At 42.3% G+C, this 12,664-nt stretch overlaps 1 protein-coding gene across 1 annotated transcript in view; it reads right to left on the bottom strand.

Annotated features, from left to right (window-relative positions):
- Positions 1-12,664, bottom strand: part of CDHR2 (cadherin related family member 2) — an 87,422-nt gene that overhangs the window by 31,629 nt on the left and 43,129 nt on the right. The window contains exons 6-9 of the mRNA XM_058167849.1: positions 10,488-10,556; positions 9,739-9,878; positions 1,338-1,391; positions 476-565 (exon numbers count right to left, since the gene is read on the bottom strand). Coding sequence (XP_058023832.1) covers positions 476-565; positions 1,338-1,391; positions 9,739-9,878; positions 10,488-10,556 — 353 coding nt within the window. The remainder of the gene's footprint in view (positions 1-475; positions 566-1,337; positions 1,392-9,738; positions 9,879-10,487; positions 10,557-12,664) is intronic.

The following is a 12,664-nucleotide window of genomic DNA, read 5'->3' on the forward strand; positions in this document are numbered from 1 at the left end:
CCAAACCAGGTAGAAGCGGTAGAATCCCAGCCCTGCTTTGGAAGCCTTCAAAACCTCACAGGAAAGCACCATGTGATTTGGATAAGGCAGCAGGCCACATCAAGTGCAAAGCCAGCAGGGGAGAGATGGGGTGGGGGAGAGATAGGTGAGTGGGGAGACTTGAAGAGGAGGTAGAGGAGGGAGGGCCTTACTTTTCCAAGGATCAGGATGGGAGGGCCCAAGCTGGGAATGGCTTGGATCCTCACCTAACAATCAGTGGGATTCAGTTAACGATGGCAACAGGGGTTGTCAGAATAGCGGCCACTAAGCACTGTGATCATGTTATGTCATGTTTTATGATTGCATCGCTTAACGTTGGATATTCTGGTCCCAATTACCATTGTAACTTGAGGATTATTTGTATGGGACACAGAGTCACACATAAATAACCTTTCTAGAATAAAGTTGAGCAGAAAATAATATGGATATTAAATACCTCAAGGACATCTATCAGATAAGGTTCGTTCTGGAATATTGGTTTATTGTCATTCCGGTCACTTATAATAATAGTGATTTTTTTAGAGGCCTGTTGATAAAAAAGAAGAATGTTAAAAACTAATGATATATGAGACTGAATGGAAAGGCTTCAGCATTCATGAGTAGAAAAGGGCTGCAGATATTTGCTAACCCATATACAAAGCAGATCAGGCCCTGAACCCAAAAGTATAAGATTTGAAATTCTACTAGTCAACAGAATAAAAGGCAAAACTCCAGTAGTCAGCATATAAAAATGTAATCATCACTGTCATCATAATCAACAATAGCAGTTACAGCTCAGCAAGTTAATGGATAAGAAAAACTGCAACCACAGAAATCTTTTCAGCACAGCTGTTACATTTGGTTTTGAGTCTAGTCATCTAGGCCAGGGGTCTCCAACCTTGGTCCCTTTAAGACTTGTGGACTTCAACTTCCAGAGTCTCTTAGCCAGCTTTGGGAGTTGAAGTCCACAAGTCTTAAAGGGACCAAGGTTGGAGACCCCTGATCTAGGCAACGTTGTGTGGAGACTTTTCTCAGTGTTATAACTGATTTTGATTTACCTCAGTGGCTTTAGTCAAAGTGTAACTTGCTCAAACTGTGCTCTAGCTCAACCATGGCATCTTAAGCCTGGCGGACTTCAACTCCCAGAATTCCCCAGCCAGCAAAGCTTAGAGATCCCTGCTCCAGCTCCTAACTGAGCGCTGAGGTAGCAAAATACCTCGTCGCCCTATTCCCCATCATAGGCCGCTTCCATAGGGATTCTATGCCCCATATATCCCTCCAGATTTGTCTTTCTCTCAACATTTTCTCACTTTACTTACTGGTACAGTTATCTTGTCTGTCACTTCCACATTGAGCAGGATAACTTTAGTTTGCTGAAAATAAAGTGCAAAGCAGAAGTACTTTAATAATGCCTCCACGTTGATGTTAAAAGAGCCCTGAGCCCTGTGACAACCCACAAAAAAAAGAGACCACTCACTTCCTATCAACACTGATAGGGACCAGCCTCAGAGGAAGGAGATGGACCAGCACAAAGCTGTGCTCCCACCCCTAATGGATATCCAATTAATATAGTTATTACATACTCATACTCATATATATGCTTATATATTGTATAATTATTTCATGCTTATGCTTATATATACTGTGTGACAAATAAATAAATAAATAAATAAATGGTATTGAAAAGGTCAAGGAACAGAAGCTACTGAGAGACCAAGAAGAACAAAGATGGATGCAGTATCTCCATCCTGCTCCCACCACAGATAATTTTAAAAAATGGTGCTTGTGCCCACATCCAGGCTTGAAACTTGATTAAAAGAAGTCCAGATAAATTCATTCAGTACCCCCTGAAGTTACAGAGTTGTAGTGCAACCAACTTCTCCCTAAAAAGAAAAGGTGGGGAACTAGTTGAAAGTTGTCCAGAATGGCAAGGTTCAGCAATGGTTTCTTGTAGACAAGTGCACCAGCTTCTCTTTAAACAAAGCTCAAATGTCCCCTCCCTCGAGGATGAATTTACGATTACTCAGACTCACCCACATGTCATGTCCCAAAGGTGCTTTATTCCAAATGGCAACTGGACTTTCTTGGGTTTTTCTTTGAAAATATTTTGCTTCTCATCCAAGAAGCTTCTTCAGTTCTGTTAGGGTGAATAGGAGATTCCCTCCAACAAATTTAGGTAAAGGGAGAGGAAGGGATGTCCCACCACTCATGACTTACAGTACAACCTGATTATCAAAACAACAGAAGAAGCTTCTTGGATGAGAAGCAAAATATTTTCAAAGAAAAAAACCCCAAGGACGTTCAGTTGCCATTTGGAAAAAAAAGCACCTGTGGAACAATTTACAATTATGACCTGGATGATTGAGAATCTTCGTAGACATTCACCGAAATGTCATCTCCCAAGCAGTCTTGACCAACCAAGAGGGCACAGAATAGATCTAGTTCATATCTGGTGGCATTTACAATCTGAATGACCGTGTCTACTTTTTCACATCCGATAGGATCAAACTGTTTCCAGATAATCGAATAGGTTCACTCCCTGAACATCTCCACAGGATTTGCCTCATGTTTGGCACCCAGTTGAGAATAGATCTGAATGATTTTATCTGCCAGATGCATATAAAATTACTCTGTGTGGCCCTGAAGGTAGGCCTCTCCTCTGCCCCCTCCCCTTTCCTAGAAGGGTCTGGGTAACCTTAAACAGGGCAGCCAGGTGGCTTCTGCAGATATAATAAGAATGAAAAAGTACTGACACTTTGCTGCTCTTATCGCCACAAATTATGCCTTAATAATGGTTCTAAATTATACATGTTTGATCAGATTCATAGGCCATTTTTTTCCAACAGGACTCTAGACATCCCTTGATTCTTTTTAGCACCCTCAACTCTTCCATGAACCATGGACAACATAGGGAGCAATGGACCAAAGGAGGTTGCATAGATACGATCCTGACAAAGTTCTGACTGCCTCCCTATGCAAACTTTGGTTGGATTCACATGCAATACTAAGTCAGAACAGACAAATTATATTATAACTTGAAATGATGAATGAATCAGACCATATCTCTTATCAATACTTCTTCCCCAAGGACAGATTATCTGAGACGTTTCATTTATGAATCATTTACATCCCTACCCACAGTCTATTACTCCCTTCCCTTTTCTGCAGATGATTCCAGATATAATAGGTCCAATAAATCAATCATGCCCTGATTTATTTAAGCCAGTAGTTTTCTTTCAGTCCAGATTTGCAAACAAATGAAAGTTAACAAACTCCAATAACTAATTACCAATGTGTGATTTCTACTTTGTTTGCAGCTCTTTCTGTAAATAAGAAAACTTGTACAGTAGGGATAAATAACCTGGACCCTTGTTAATACTCAGGGATACAACTTCCAAAATCTCAAAATGGCATGGGCAACAGAGAAAGACAAGACCAAAACATCTGCGAGATATTAGGCTCCCAGTTTACACTATATATAAGATACTGTAATCTACTAGCAATTTTAAGATCTGTGGACTTTAACTCCTAGAATTCCCCAGCCAGCATGTCCACACTTCTTACAGTGGCCCAGATTGAGAAACCCTGGTCTTCAGTGTATAGAGGACAAGCTGAGGTACGATAATGTTTCTTGGATGTCTGTGCTAAAAGTCTCTGACCTAAATTGGGATGGGACAAGGAGGTGGGGTGTGGTAATTGTTGATGTTGATGTTCATCAGTTGAGGGAAATGCTGTTGATGATATTCATCTGGTTACAGATGAAAAATTAAATGTTGTGAGAATGAGAGTAACCTGGTAGAACAGAGGGAAGCAGTGAATGTCATCACTGCTGTATGCAAGCTATAGAAAAAAGAAAAGAGTTTCAATCTGAAGCCTTCCGGCTTACAAATATTTTGGGAATGCACGCTAAGAACCTGTTGTTTGCAGCAAAGATGAGACGAGACAATAAAAACAATGGATAAATTGCAAGAAAGCATTTGATATCTAGAGGTAAAAGAGTTTTGGCTTAATGGGCATACAGAGTTCCTGATCACATTGATATATAAAGGACTTGAGATATCTGGTGCCAGCAGGACGCAGTGGGATCTCTTTTAAAAAGGTAGCCCAAGATATATCTGATTACCAGAAGATTTAGAATCCAAATAACAATGACGTGAATTGGTCATAACTGTACTATGCATGAAGCAGTCCTATCTAAAAAAGATGAACTAAAGGAGAAGAGGCAATATGGCACTGGAGGGAGCAATGCTTTGGTTATCAAAGAGGGTATAAAATCTAGTTTACTGAAAAAAAATAGAACACCAGTTTTTTCCCCAGTATCTAATTGAGAACTTAAATGTCAAAGATGTAACTTGTCCTTTAAAGTGCCAAAGGCTTGACAGGTAACCAATGTGACAATGTGGAAAAACAGATGGACAGAGTTGATTATAAGGTAGACACACCCAAACACCCATACCACATCATCGGGATGATCCAGCTGCCAATCAAAGAACAGCACTGGATAGCTGGGGGAGGAGGAGTTGGGGGGGGGGACAAGATGTCTGCCTGGAGCTCTCTGCAGCCATAGGCCTCATGAAGAAGAATAGGCTGAATAGGCAAACTCCAGGCCCAGGAGTAGAAGTAAAGAGACAAACTAGAAGACTGGAGTGTGCAAACTGGTTTTTCCTTCCCGCAGAGCTGGCTCTAAGGAAAAGTTCTTCTACTGTTTCCTCAGCTGGAGCCAAGTTTTGTAAGTGAAAAAGACTCAAGAAGCCCAGCTGGGAACGCAGAAGCAGAAGCAGCAAAGAAACAGCCAGACTCTGACAGAGTAGAAATGGAAAGCAGAACCTAAGATAACAACAGATTAAAAGATACTTTGAACTCTGAAGTATATCGCTACAGAGAGTGGCCATCGGGAGGGATAGATAAGATAAAATAAATATGGAGATCAGAAATAAACAAATATGTTGAAGACTGAGACTAGAAAAATATAAAGACATAGGTACAGGTAAAGGTTCCCCTCGCACATATGTGCTAATCGTTCCCGACTCTAGGGGGCGATGCTCATTTCCGTTTCAAAGCCGAAGAGCCAGCGCTGTCCGAAGATGTCTCCGTGGTCATGTGGCCAACATGAGTAAATGCCAAAGGAGCACGGAACGCTGTTAGCTTCCCACCAAAAATGGTCCCTATTTTTCTACTTGCATTTTTTTACGTGCTTTTGAACCGCTAGGTTGGCAGAAGCTGGGACAAGTAACAGAAGCTCACCCCGTTATGCGGCACTAGGGATTCGAACCGCTGAACTGCTGACCTTTCGAACGACAAGCTCAGCATCTTAGCCACTGAACCATCACATCCCATAAAGACATAGTAAAAATTAAAGTACAGTGTAGTTAAAAAGCCAATAGAAATGCCATCTTTTATTAGTAAAGTATTAATTTCTGAACGAGTTGAAGGCATTTATAATTTAAAATTCCTTTCTCTCTTTTTTGGCAATCTTTCCTTCTTTTCTAAAACAAGCCTCCACGAGTCCTTGGAGAAAGATTCAAAAAAAGCAGCCAACAGTCTAAATTTCCAGTACTTTGGGTCTTTATTGATTCTGGGTCAATCTCATTACTTCCTGTTCAAAAGAAGATCTTGTGAAGACACATTTTAAAAAAAAAAGAAAAAGAAAAAAGGGCACATGTGGGAGATAAGTAATTTTAGCCTAATCATCTTAATGTCTCTTCGGGGCAAATTAGAGGCATTGGTAATCCAAGAAAAAACAGATGAATATTAATCAAGTAGCCATTGCATTTTAATTTAAATGAGACAAAAGAAATGCACAATGGAGCAAACTCTTAATTACACAAATGCACTGGTGGTACACTCTGAGCTGTCTGTAAACAACAAGGGAAAAATTCTCAGGGTCACAATCAAGAATTCAACAAAGGCAGTTGTGAAAGGGACAAATTCCTTGCTGGATAAAATTAGAAAGCGGTTGTAAATAAAAAATGTGAAAAGAGTAATGTCCTTAAATAAATATATGGTTTATACCGTGTTTTCCCGAATCTAGGACATGTCCAGATAATAAGCCCAATTGGGCTTTTGAGCGCAGCCCCCATCCCCCGAAAATTACCCCCACCCCAAATATTTAGATGCATACATCTCCGCTTCGGCTCCAGGATCTGCAACCAACCCCCGAAAATCAAGGGAGGGGGCTTGGGAGAACTTTGGCAAGGCTGGTCGGGCAACCCTCGGGGCAGAGACCCCCACCCCGGCCTCCTTGGCTGCTTTGAGAGCGGCCATGCAACCCCAATCCAGCCCAGTCCAGCCAGCCTCCTTGGTTGGCAGCCAGGGAAGTGGGCTGGGGAGAGAGAAAGTCCAAGAAGACCTCTGGGCTGCCCTGCCGTGCTTCTCCTGCCCCCTTCACCATCCTTTCATGCGTTGGCTCACTCCACAGATAAGACCCCTCCCCAAGTTGCCGTCCCCCCGATCTCCCACAATCCTTTCTCCGAAAGCCAATCATGCGGAGCTTGCTTGAGTACAGGCTTGCCAGAAACTCCGCTTCCTTCCCGCTTCGTGCTCTGGAGACTTTCTTGTTCAGGATGCCGCAGAGCCTGGTGGAACTGGCCAGAGAGGTGTCAGCTAATGTCAGCCACGGGCGAGCGTGAGAAGACATGTGTTATTGGCCTTTGCGCCCCGTGCCATATGAGCCCCGCTCACTTCTCTTTTGACCTGCTCTGCACCGGGCATCGCTTCGGCTCAGGAGTCATACTTGGGATCGTCCTCCGGGGCGTCCTTTCACCCAACTGAGCCCTGCCAACTTTACAGGAGTGGGGGTGGGGATGGAAGAAAAGAAAAGTTTCCAGGCATTGGGGAGTTGCCACGATTGCCACAATTGCTAGCGTCCTGAGCGGCACTGGCAGAGCAGCTGGTTGGCACTCTGGAACCAGTCCCTCTGCCGGGGGCTGAGGTTTTGAGTCCTACACCTCAAAAATAATAAAACCCCTGATAATAAGGCCAAGGCCATATTTTGGAGGTCAAAAGAAAATAAGACCCTGTCTTATTTTTGGGGAAACATGGCAATATGTGCATAATTCTGGGACATTTGAAAAAGGATATACAGTAACAGAGCTGCCAAATGGGCGGCTCAAATTATCAGAACAGGGAGTCCGAATGTTTTTCTTGCATGAAAAAAACCCTAGAACATTTGAAGCATTTTAGTTTAGAAAAGGGCGACTTGGATATGATCAAAGTATGTGACTTCATGCATGGCCTGGAGAAAAACAATGGACATTTTTCTCTTCTCTCAGAACATTAGGATCAGGGGTCATCCAATTAAGTTGGATGGAATGTATTTTAGAACAAAAGAAATTACACTGTAGTTAATTTGTGGAATTCATTCCTACATTATCTGATATTAAGTCTTTAATTCCGATAGCTATAAATTGGTTGAGATAAATTCATGAAGGACAGATCTATTGAAGTCTTTCAGGCTAACGTGAGCTACTATCTAATTCAGGGGCAGTTAAAAGCAAATGCAGATGTACCAATACAGTTGGGGAAAATTCAGAAATACAAAGCACAACACCAAGGGGAAGAATGTTGTTGTGAGAAAGAGGGATCCCTAAAAATAAGAAAGCAAAGATGTTTATAAGAGTTGAGAGCTACAGGGTAGGAAACCCTATTTGTTTCCCATCTAATAGTTCTCAACTTCTATAAACTGACCCAGATTGGAACCTGCATTTTATCCTGGGACACGTATATTCACCTTCAACTTGATTTGTGACCAACTTTTGGGGAAGCTAGAAAGGTCTTGTCCATGTACTTTATATATTTTTTCTTTTAATCCTTTTATTGCAATGTTATAGAATAGAATAGAATAGAATTTTTTATTGGCCAAGTGTGATTGGACACACAAGGAATTTGTCTTGGTGCATATGCTCTCAGTGTACATAAAAGAAAAGATACGTTCATCAAGGTACAACATTTACAACACAATTGATGGTCAATATATCAATATAAATCATAAGGATTGCCAGCAACAAGTTATAGTCATACAGTCATTAGTGGAAAGAGATTGGTGATGGGAACTATGAAACGATTAATAGTAGTGCAGATTCAGTAAATAGTCTGACAGTGTTGAGGGAATTATTTGTTTAGCAGAGTGATGGCCTTCGGGAAAAAACTGTTCTTGTGTCTAGTTGTTCTGGTGTGCAGTGCTCTATAGCGTCGTTTTGAGGGTAGGAGTTTGATTGAGATGTCAATGCAATAAAATTTATGTGATATATTATGAACATTCCATTATTTACAAAGACCTACTGGTAAATATTGAAAATAAATGACTTGCATATAGCCATATCTTGGCATAGGAAATACCAGTCTTAACACACTGAACATTAGCTCTTTTCTCCATATGCTCTTGTCATGATCTCAGTGTGCCGTGGCGGCTCAGGCTGTAAGATAGCCTGTTATTAAAACACAGCAGCCTGCAATTACTGCAGGCTCGAATCCCACCAGGCCCAAGGTTGACTCAGCCTTCCATCCTTTATAAGGTAGGTAAAATGAGGACCCAGATTGTTGGGGGGGGGCAATAAATTGACTTTGTAAATATACAAATAGAATGAGACTATTGCCTTACACACTGTAAGCCGCCCTGAGTCTTCGGAGAAGGGCGGGATATAAATGTAAATAACATTTTAAAAAAAAGTGTCCCTCTGCCCTTTTTATTTCCCCTTAGATCTCCTTTTTACAAATTGATTGATTCACTCTCTGCCCTCATGGCAGAATCACCCAAAGTCCCTTCTTTGCTCTGGGTGGGACAGCTAAAGAGTTCCTGTCAATGGCGTATCCTGAAGAATTGCTACTGTATATGAGGAATAGAGCAGGGGTTTCCAACCTTGGTCCCTTTAAGACTTGTGGACTTCAACTCCCAGAGTTCCTCAGCCAGCTTTGCTGGCTGAGGGACTCTGGGAGTTGGAGTGCACAAGTCTTAAAGGGACCAAGGTTGGAGACACCTGAAATAGAGCAATTGGTTGGGCTTTTTTTTTTTACCCCAAGTTTTATTGTTTTTTTCTTTCATGCACACCCACATATTTTATGAACAGAGTCCTCGGTTGTTGTTGTTTTTAAAGGCATGGAGCTTTTCACATGTCAATGTCCTCCCATTCACCATCCCTTACTTTATTCAATTATCAAAATGGGGTTTATATCCTGAATATGTTTATTAAAATGTCATCCATGGTAGATTCAGTTTGCATGCCTACGGTATGTGCTCACACATCTGTATATTTAATGAGAGTAGCCACGTCTTTCCTACCCTTGCATCACATTATTACAGGGATAGTTAAGGAACAACAACAACAAAAAGCATAGTAATGCTAGAAATATCTATGCCAGATCTTTAACACAATATTCATGTTTCTGATTTACACAGATACAGAGGAAAGATTGAGAAAGCCACATTTGCAATACAGGTAGTCCTTATTTAGGGACTTGTTTGCAGTTATGACAGTGATGAAAAAAAATAACTTTATGACCAATCCTTACATTTACGACCTTCGCAAGTCCATAAAGGAAACAAAAGTTGAAGTAAGATATTAAATACAGTCGCGATTTCACTTAACAATAATTTCACTTAATGACTGAGTTGGCACTCCCAGTTGTGGTCACTGAATGAAGTCTACCTCTTGTTCAGAAGGAGGTTACCAGATTTGCCATCCCACTTTGCCCATCCCTGGTTATGTCCCTTCATATCTTTACCTCATAATCCACAGGTTGCTTCAGCGTCACGTTGCCTGTTCTACTATCAAGTGAGAAGTAGTAAGCATTTTCACCCCCAATGCTGTAGTATAATGGATCATTTTCAACATCCTCTGCCACCAACTGCAAAACCAGGGTGCCTGCAATGAAAAATGAGGGCCAGAAGCAGAGAAGGTAGGGGGAAAGAACCAGAGAGATACCTGGTTTTTAAAAAATCCTTATGGCCATAGACTCCCCCCCACTCCCAGTCATCTTCCTAAAGCCATACCTTTTGAAAGAAACCTGAATGGTTTCTGGGTTCCTATTTTATTTTATTTATTTAAGTAATATAGCCACCCATCTCATAAAATAGGGACTCTAGGTGGCATACGGCAAAACTAAAGCAATAGTTAAACCCATTATCATTAAATTATTTTTTAAAATATTAAAAACTATAAAAACAGAACCAAAATAACAAATAATAGTGGTAGGGATATTAATAATAACAGAGCCGTCTCATTACTTCACCCATCCCCTGGGGTGCCCAGGTCTGCTAGCATAAACAGGTCTGGATAGATGGGAAGCCTCTTACCATAATCCTCTTACCAAGTCCTCAGTATGCATAGGCTTAGAGCCACTGGCTGAAATGATGGGAATCACAGTCTGTCTCATTTATAAGCCTACGAAGGCTATGAAAAATACCACTGACAAATATAGAAATACTGGCTTTCATTTTTTTCATTACAAACAAAGCTTTCTCTGTCACTAACCTATAGGTGTGTCCTCTGGCAACATAAAGGTGCTGTTCATGTTGAACTTTGGGCTAAAGTTCGCGGATGCTGCATGAAAGATAGTCAACTGAAATTATGACATTATGAGCAAAAGACAATCCCCATCCACTCACACCACCCAATCTTCTAATTTTTCCTTCATCTGAATTTCCTCATAATATCTCCTGCAATAGTTCTTAATATTTTCCAACACTCAACAAACTTAAGTCTAGTGTACTTAATGATACCTTTAACAGGGTGTCCAGAACAATCATGGTCTAGTCTGGGTGTAGGCAACCCATGGCTCCAGAACTGCATGTGAAGCGGGCGGGTTGACCCCTCTCCTGTGGCTCCCTACCGACCCGGTCGCACGACCTGCTGTCCACCCTGAGACACTGCCCCAACCTGGCTACGGCTGATGCCAACCTCACTAACATGAGGGCTGGTGGGGTGGGAATGGGAACCGGGAGGACGGTATGACAGAAAGGGGGACGGGCCCGCAGCTGAGGGGACAGGCCCGCAGCGAGGAGTGAGCACGAGCCACAGTGGCGGCTTCCCCAAAGATAACCCTCTTCCTCCTTCTCATGCGACCTCCTGGCTGGTTGTTGCAGGGCTGGGAGGGCAAGCACGAGTGGAAACATCATCCTCAAGTGAACAGCCGGGCTCGGCCAAAACACAGCAAAGGCATGTGGAGTGGTTGGGTTGACCAGCTGATGGGTGAGCGTCTTTGGTGAGGGCACTCCGACTTTCTCTGAGCCTGATGGTGGGTGTGCAAGGGTGGGTATGCAAGGTTTGGTGGGCCAGCTCCCTTTTTCCACTACCCTGAATTTCTTTACTCCTCCAGCTGAGCGGTGCTCTGGATGCTTTTCAATCAATACTGCCAGAGGGAGAGAATAAGAGAGAGGGAAACAAATGAGAGGGAGGAGGAAAGAGAAAGAAGGAAAGAGAGAGAGAGAGAGAGAGAGAGAGAGAGAGAAGGAAGGAAGGAAGGAAGGAAAGAAAGAAAGAAAGAAAGAAAGAAAGAAAGAAAGAAAGAAAGAAAAGAGAGAAAGAAAAGGGAGAAAGAAAAAAAAGAGAAAAACATAAATGAGAGGGAGAGAAAGAGAAAGAGAGAGAGAGAAATGAGAGAAAGAAAAGGGGAGAAAAAGAGAGAAATGAGAAAATAATGGGGAGAGAATGAGAGAGGAAAAAGAGAAACAAATGAGAGAGAGAGAGAGAAGGGGGGAGAGAGGGGGAAAGAATTTTTTTTTAATTTACATTTATATCCCGCCCTTCTCCGAAGACTCAGGGCGGCTTACAGTGTGTAAGGCAATAGTCTCATTCTATTTGTATATTTATATACAAAGTCAACTTATTGCCCCCCCAACAATCTGGGTCCTCATTTTACCTACCTTATAAAGGATGGAAGGCTGAGTCAACCTTGGGCCTGGTGGGACTAGAACCTGCAGTAATTGCAGGCAGCTGTGTTTTAATAACAGGCTTCTTACAGCCTGAGCCACACCGCGGCCCTGAGAGAGAGCTGGAGGGAAAGAATGAGAGAGAGGGACAAGAGAGGGAAACAAATGACAGAGAGAAGGGGGAGAGAAAGAAAAGAAAGAAAGAAAAGAGGGAGAGGGAGAGGAAAAAGAGAGGAAAATAGAAATGAGAGGGAGGGAGGGGGGAGAGAGAGAAAGCCATTTCCCACAGAAAACACTGGGAGCCACAAAACCTGGGTAAGCGTGGCTGGGGGGGAGTCATGTGGCTGGGGGGAGTGAAGTTGAGTTGTCCACACCTACCCAGGTTTTGTGGCTCCCAGTGTTTTCTGTGGGAAATGGGTCTTTGAGTGTTTAAGGTTGCAGACCCCTGGTCTAGTCTTAGCAAGCAAGACCCTGGAAAATGTATAGCTCCATTTCACTGCCTTTATGAGAGGATGAATACCAAGGCACCTTCCTGATGTATTGTATTTTTTTTTATTTATTTTTTTACATTTATACCCCGCCCTTCTCCGAAGACTCAGGGCGGCTTACAGTGTATAAGGCAATAGTCTCATTCTATTTGTATATTTTTACAAAGTCAACTTATTGCCCCCCCAACAATCTGGGTCCTCATTTTACCTACCTTATAAAGGATGGAAGGCTGAGTCAACCTTGGGCCGGGCTCGAACCTGCAGTAATTGCAGGCTACTGTGTTCTTAATAA

The sequence above is a fragment of the Ahaetulla prasina genome, chromosome 2, assembly GCF_028640845.1.
Source record: "Ahaetulla prasina isolate Xishuangbanna chromosome 2, ASM2864084v1, whole genome shotgun sequence".
In the NCBI taxonomy this organism is placed as follows: Eukaryota; Metazoa; Chordata; class Lepidosauria; order Squamata; family Colubridae; genus Ahaetulla; species Ahaetulla prasina.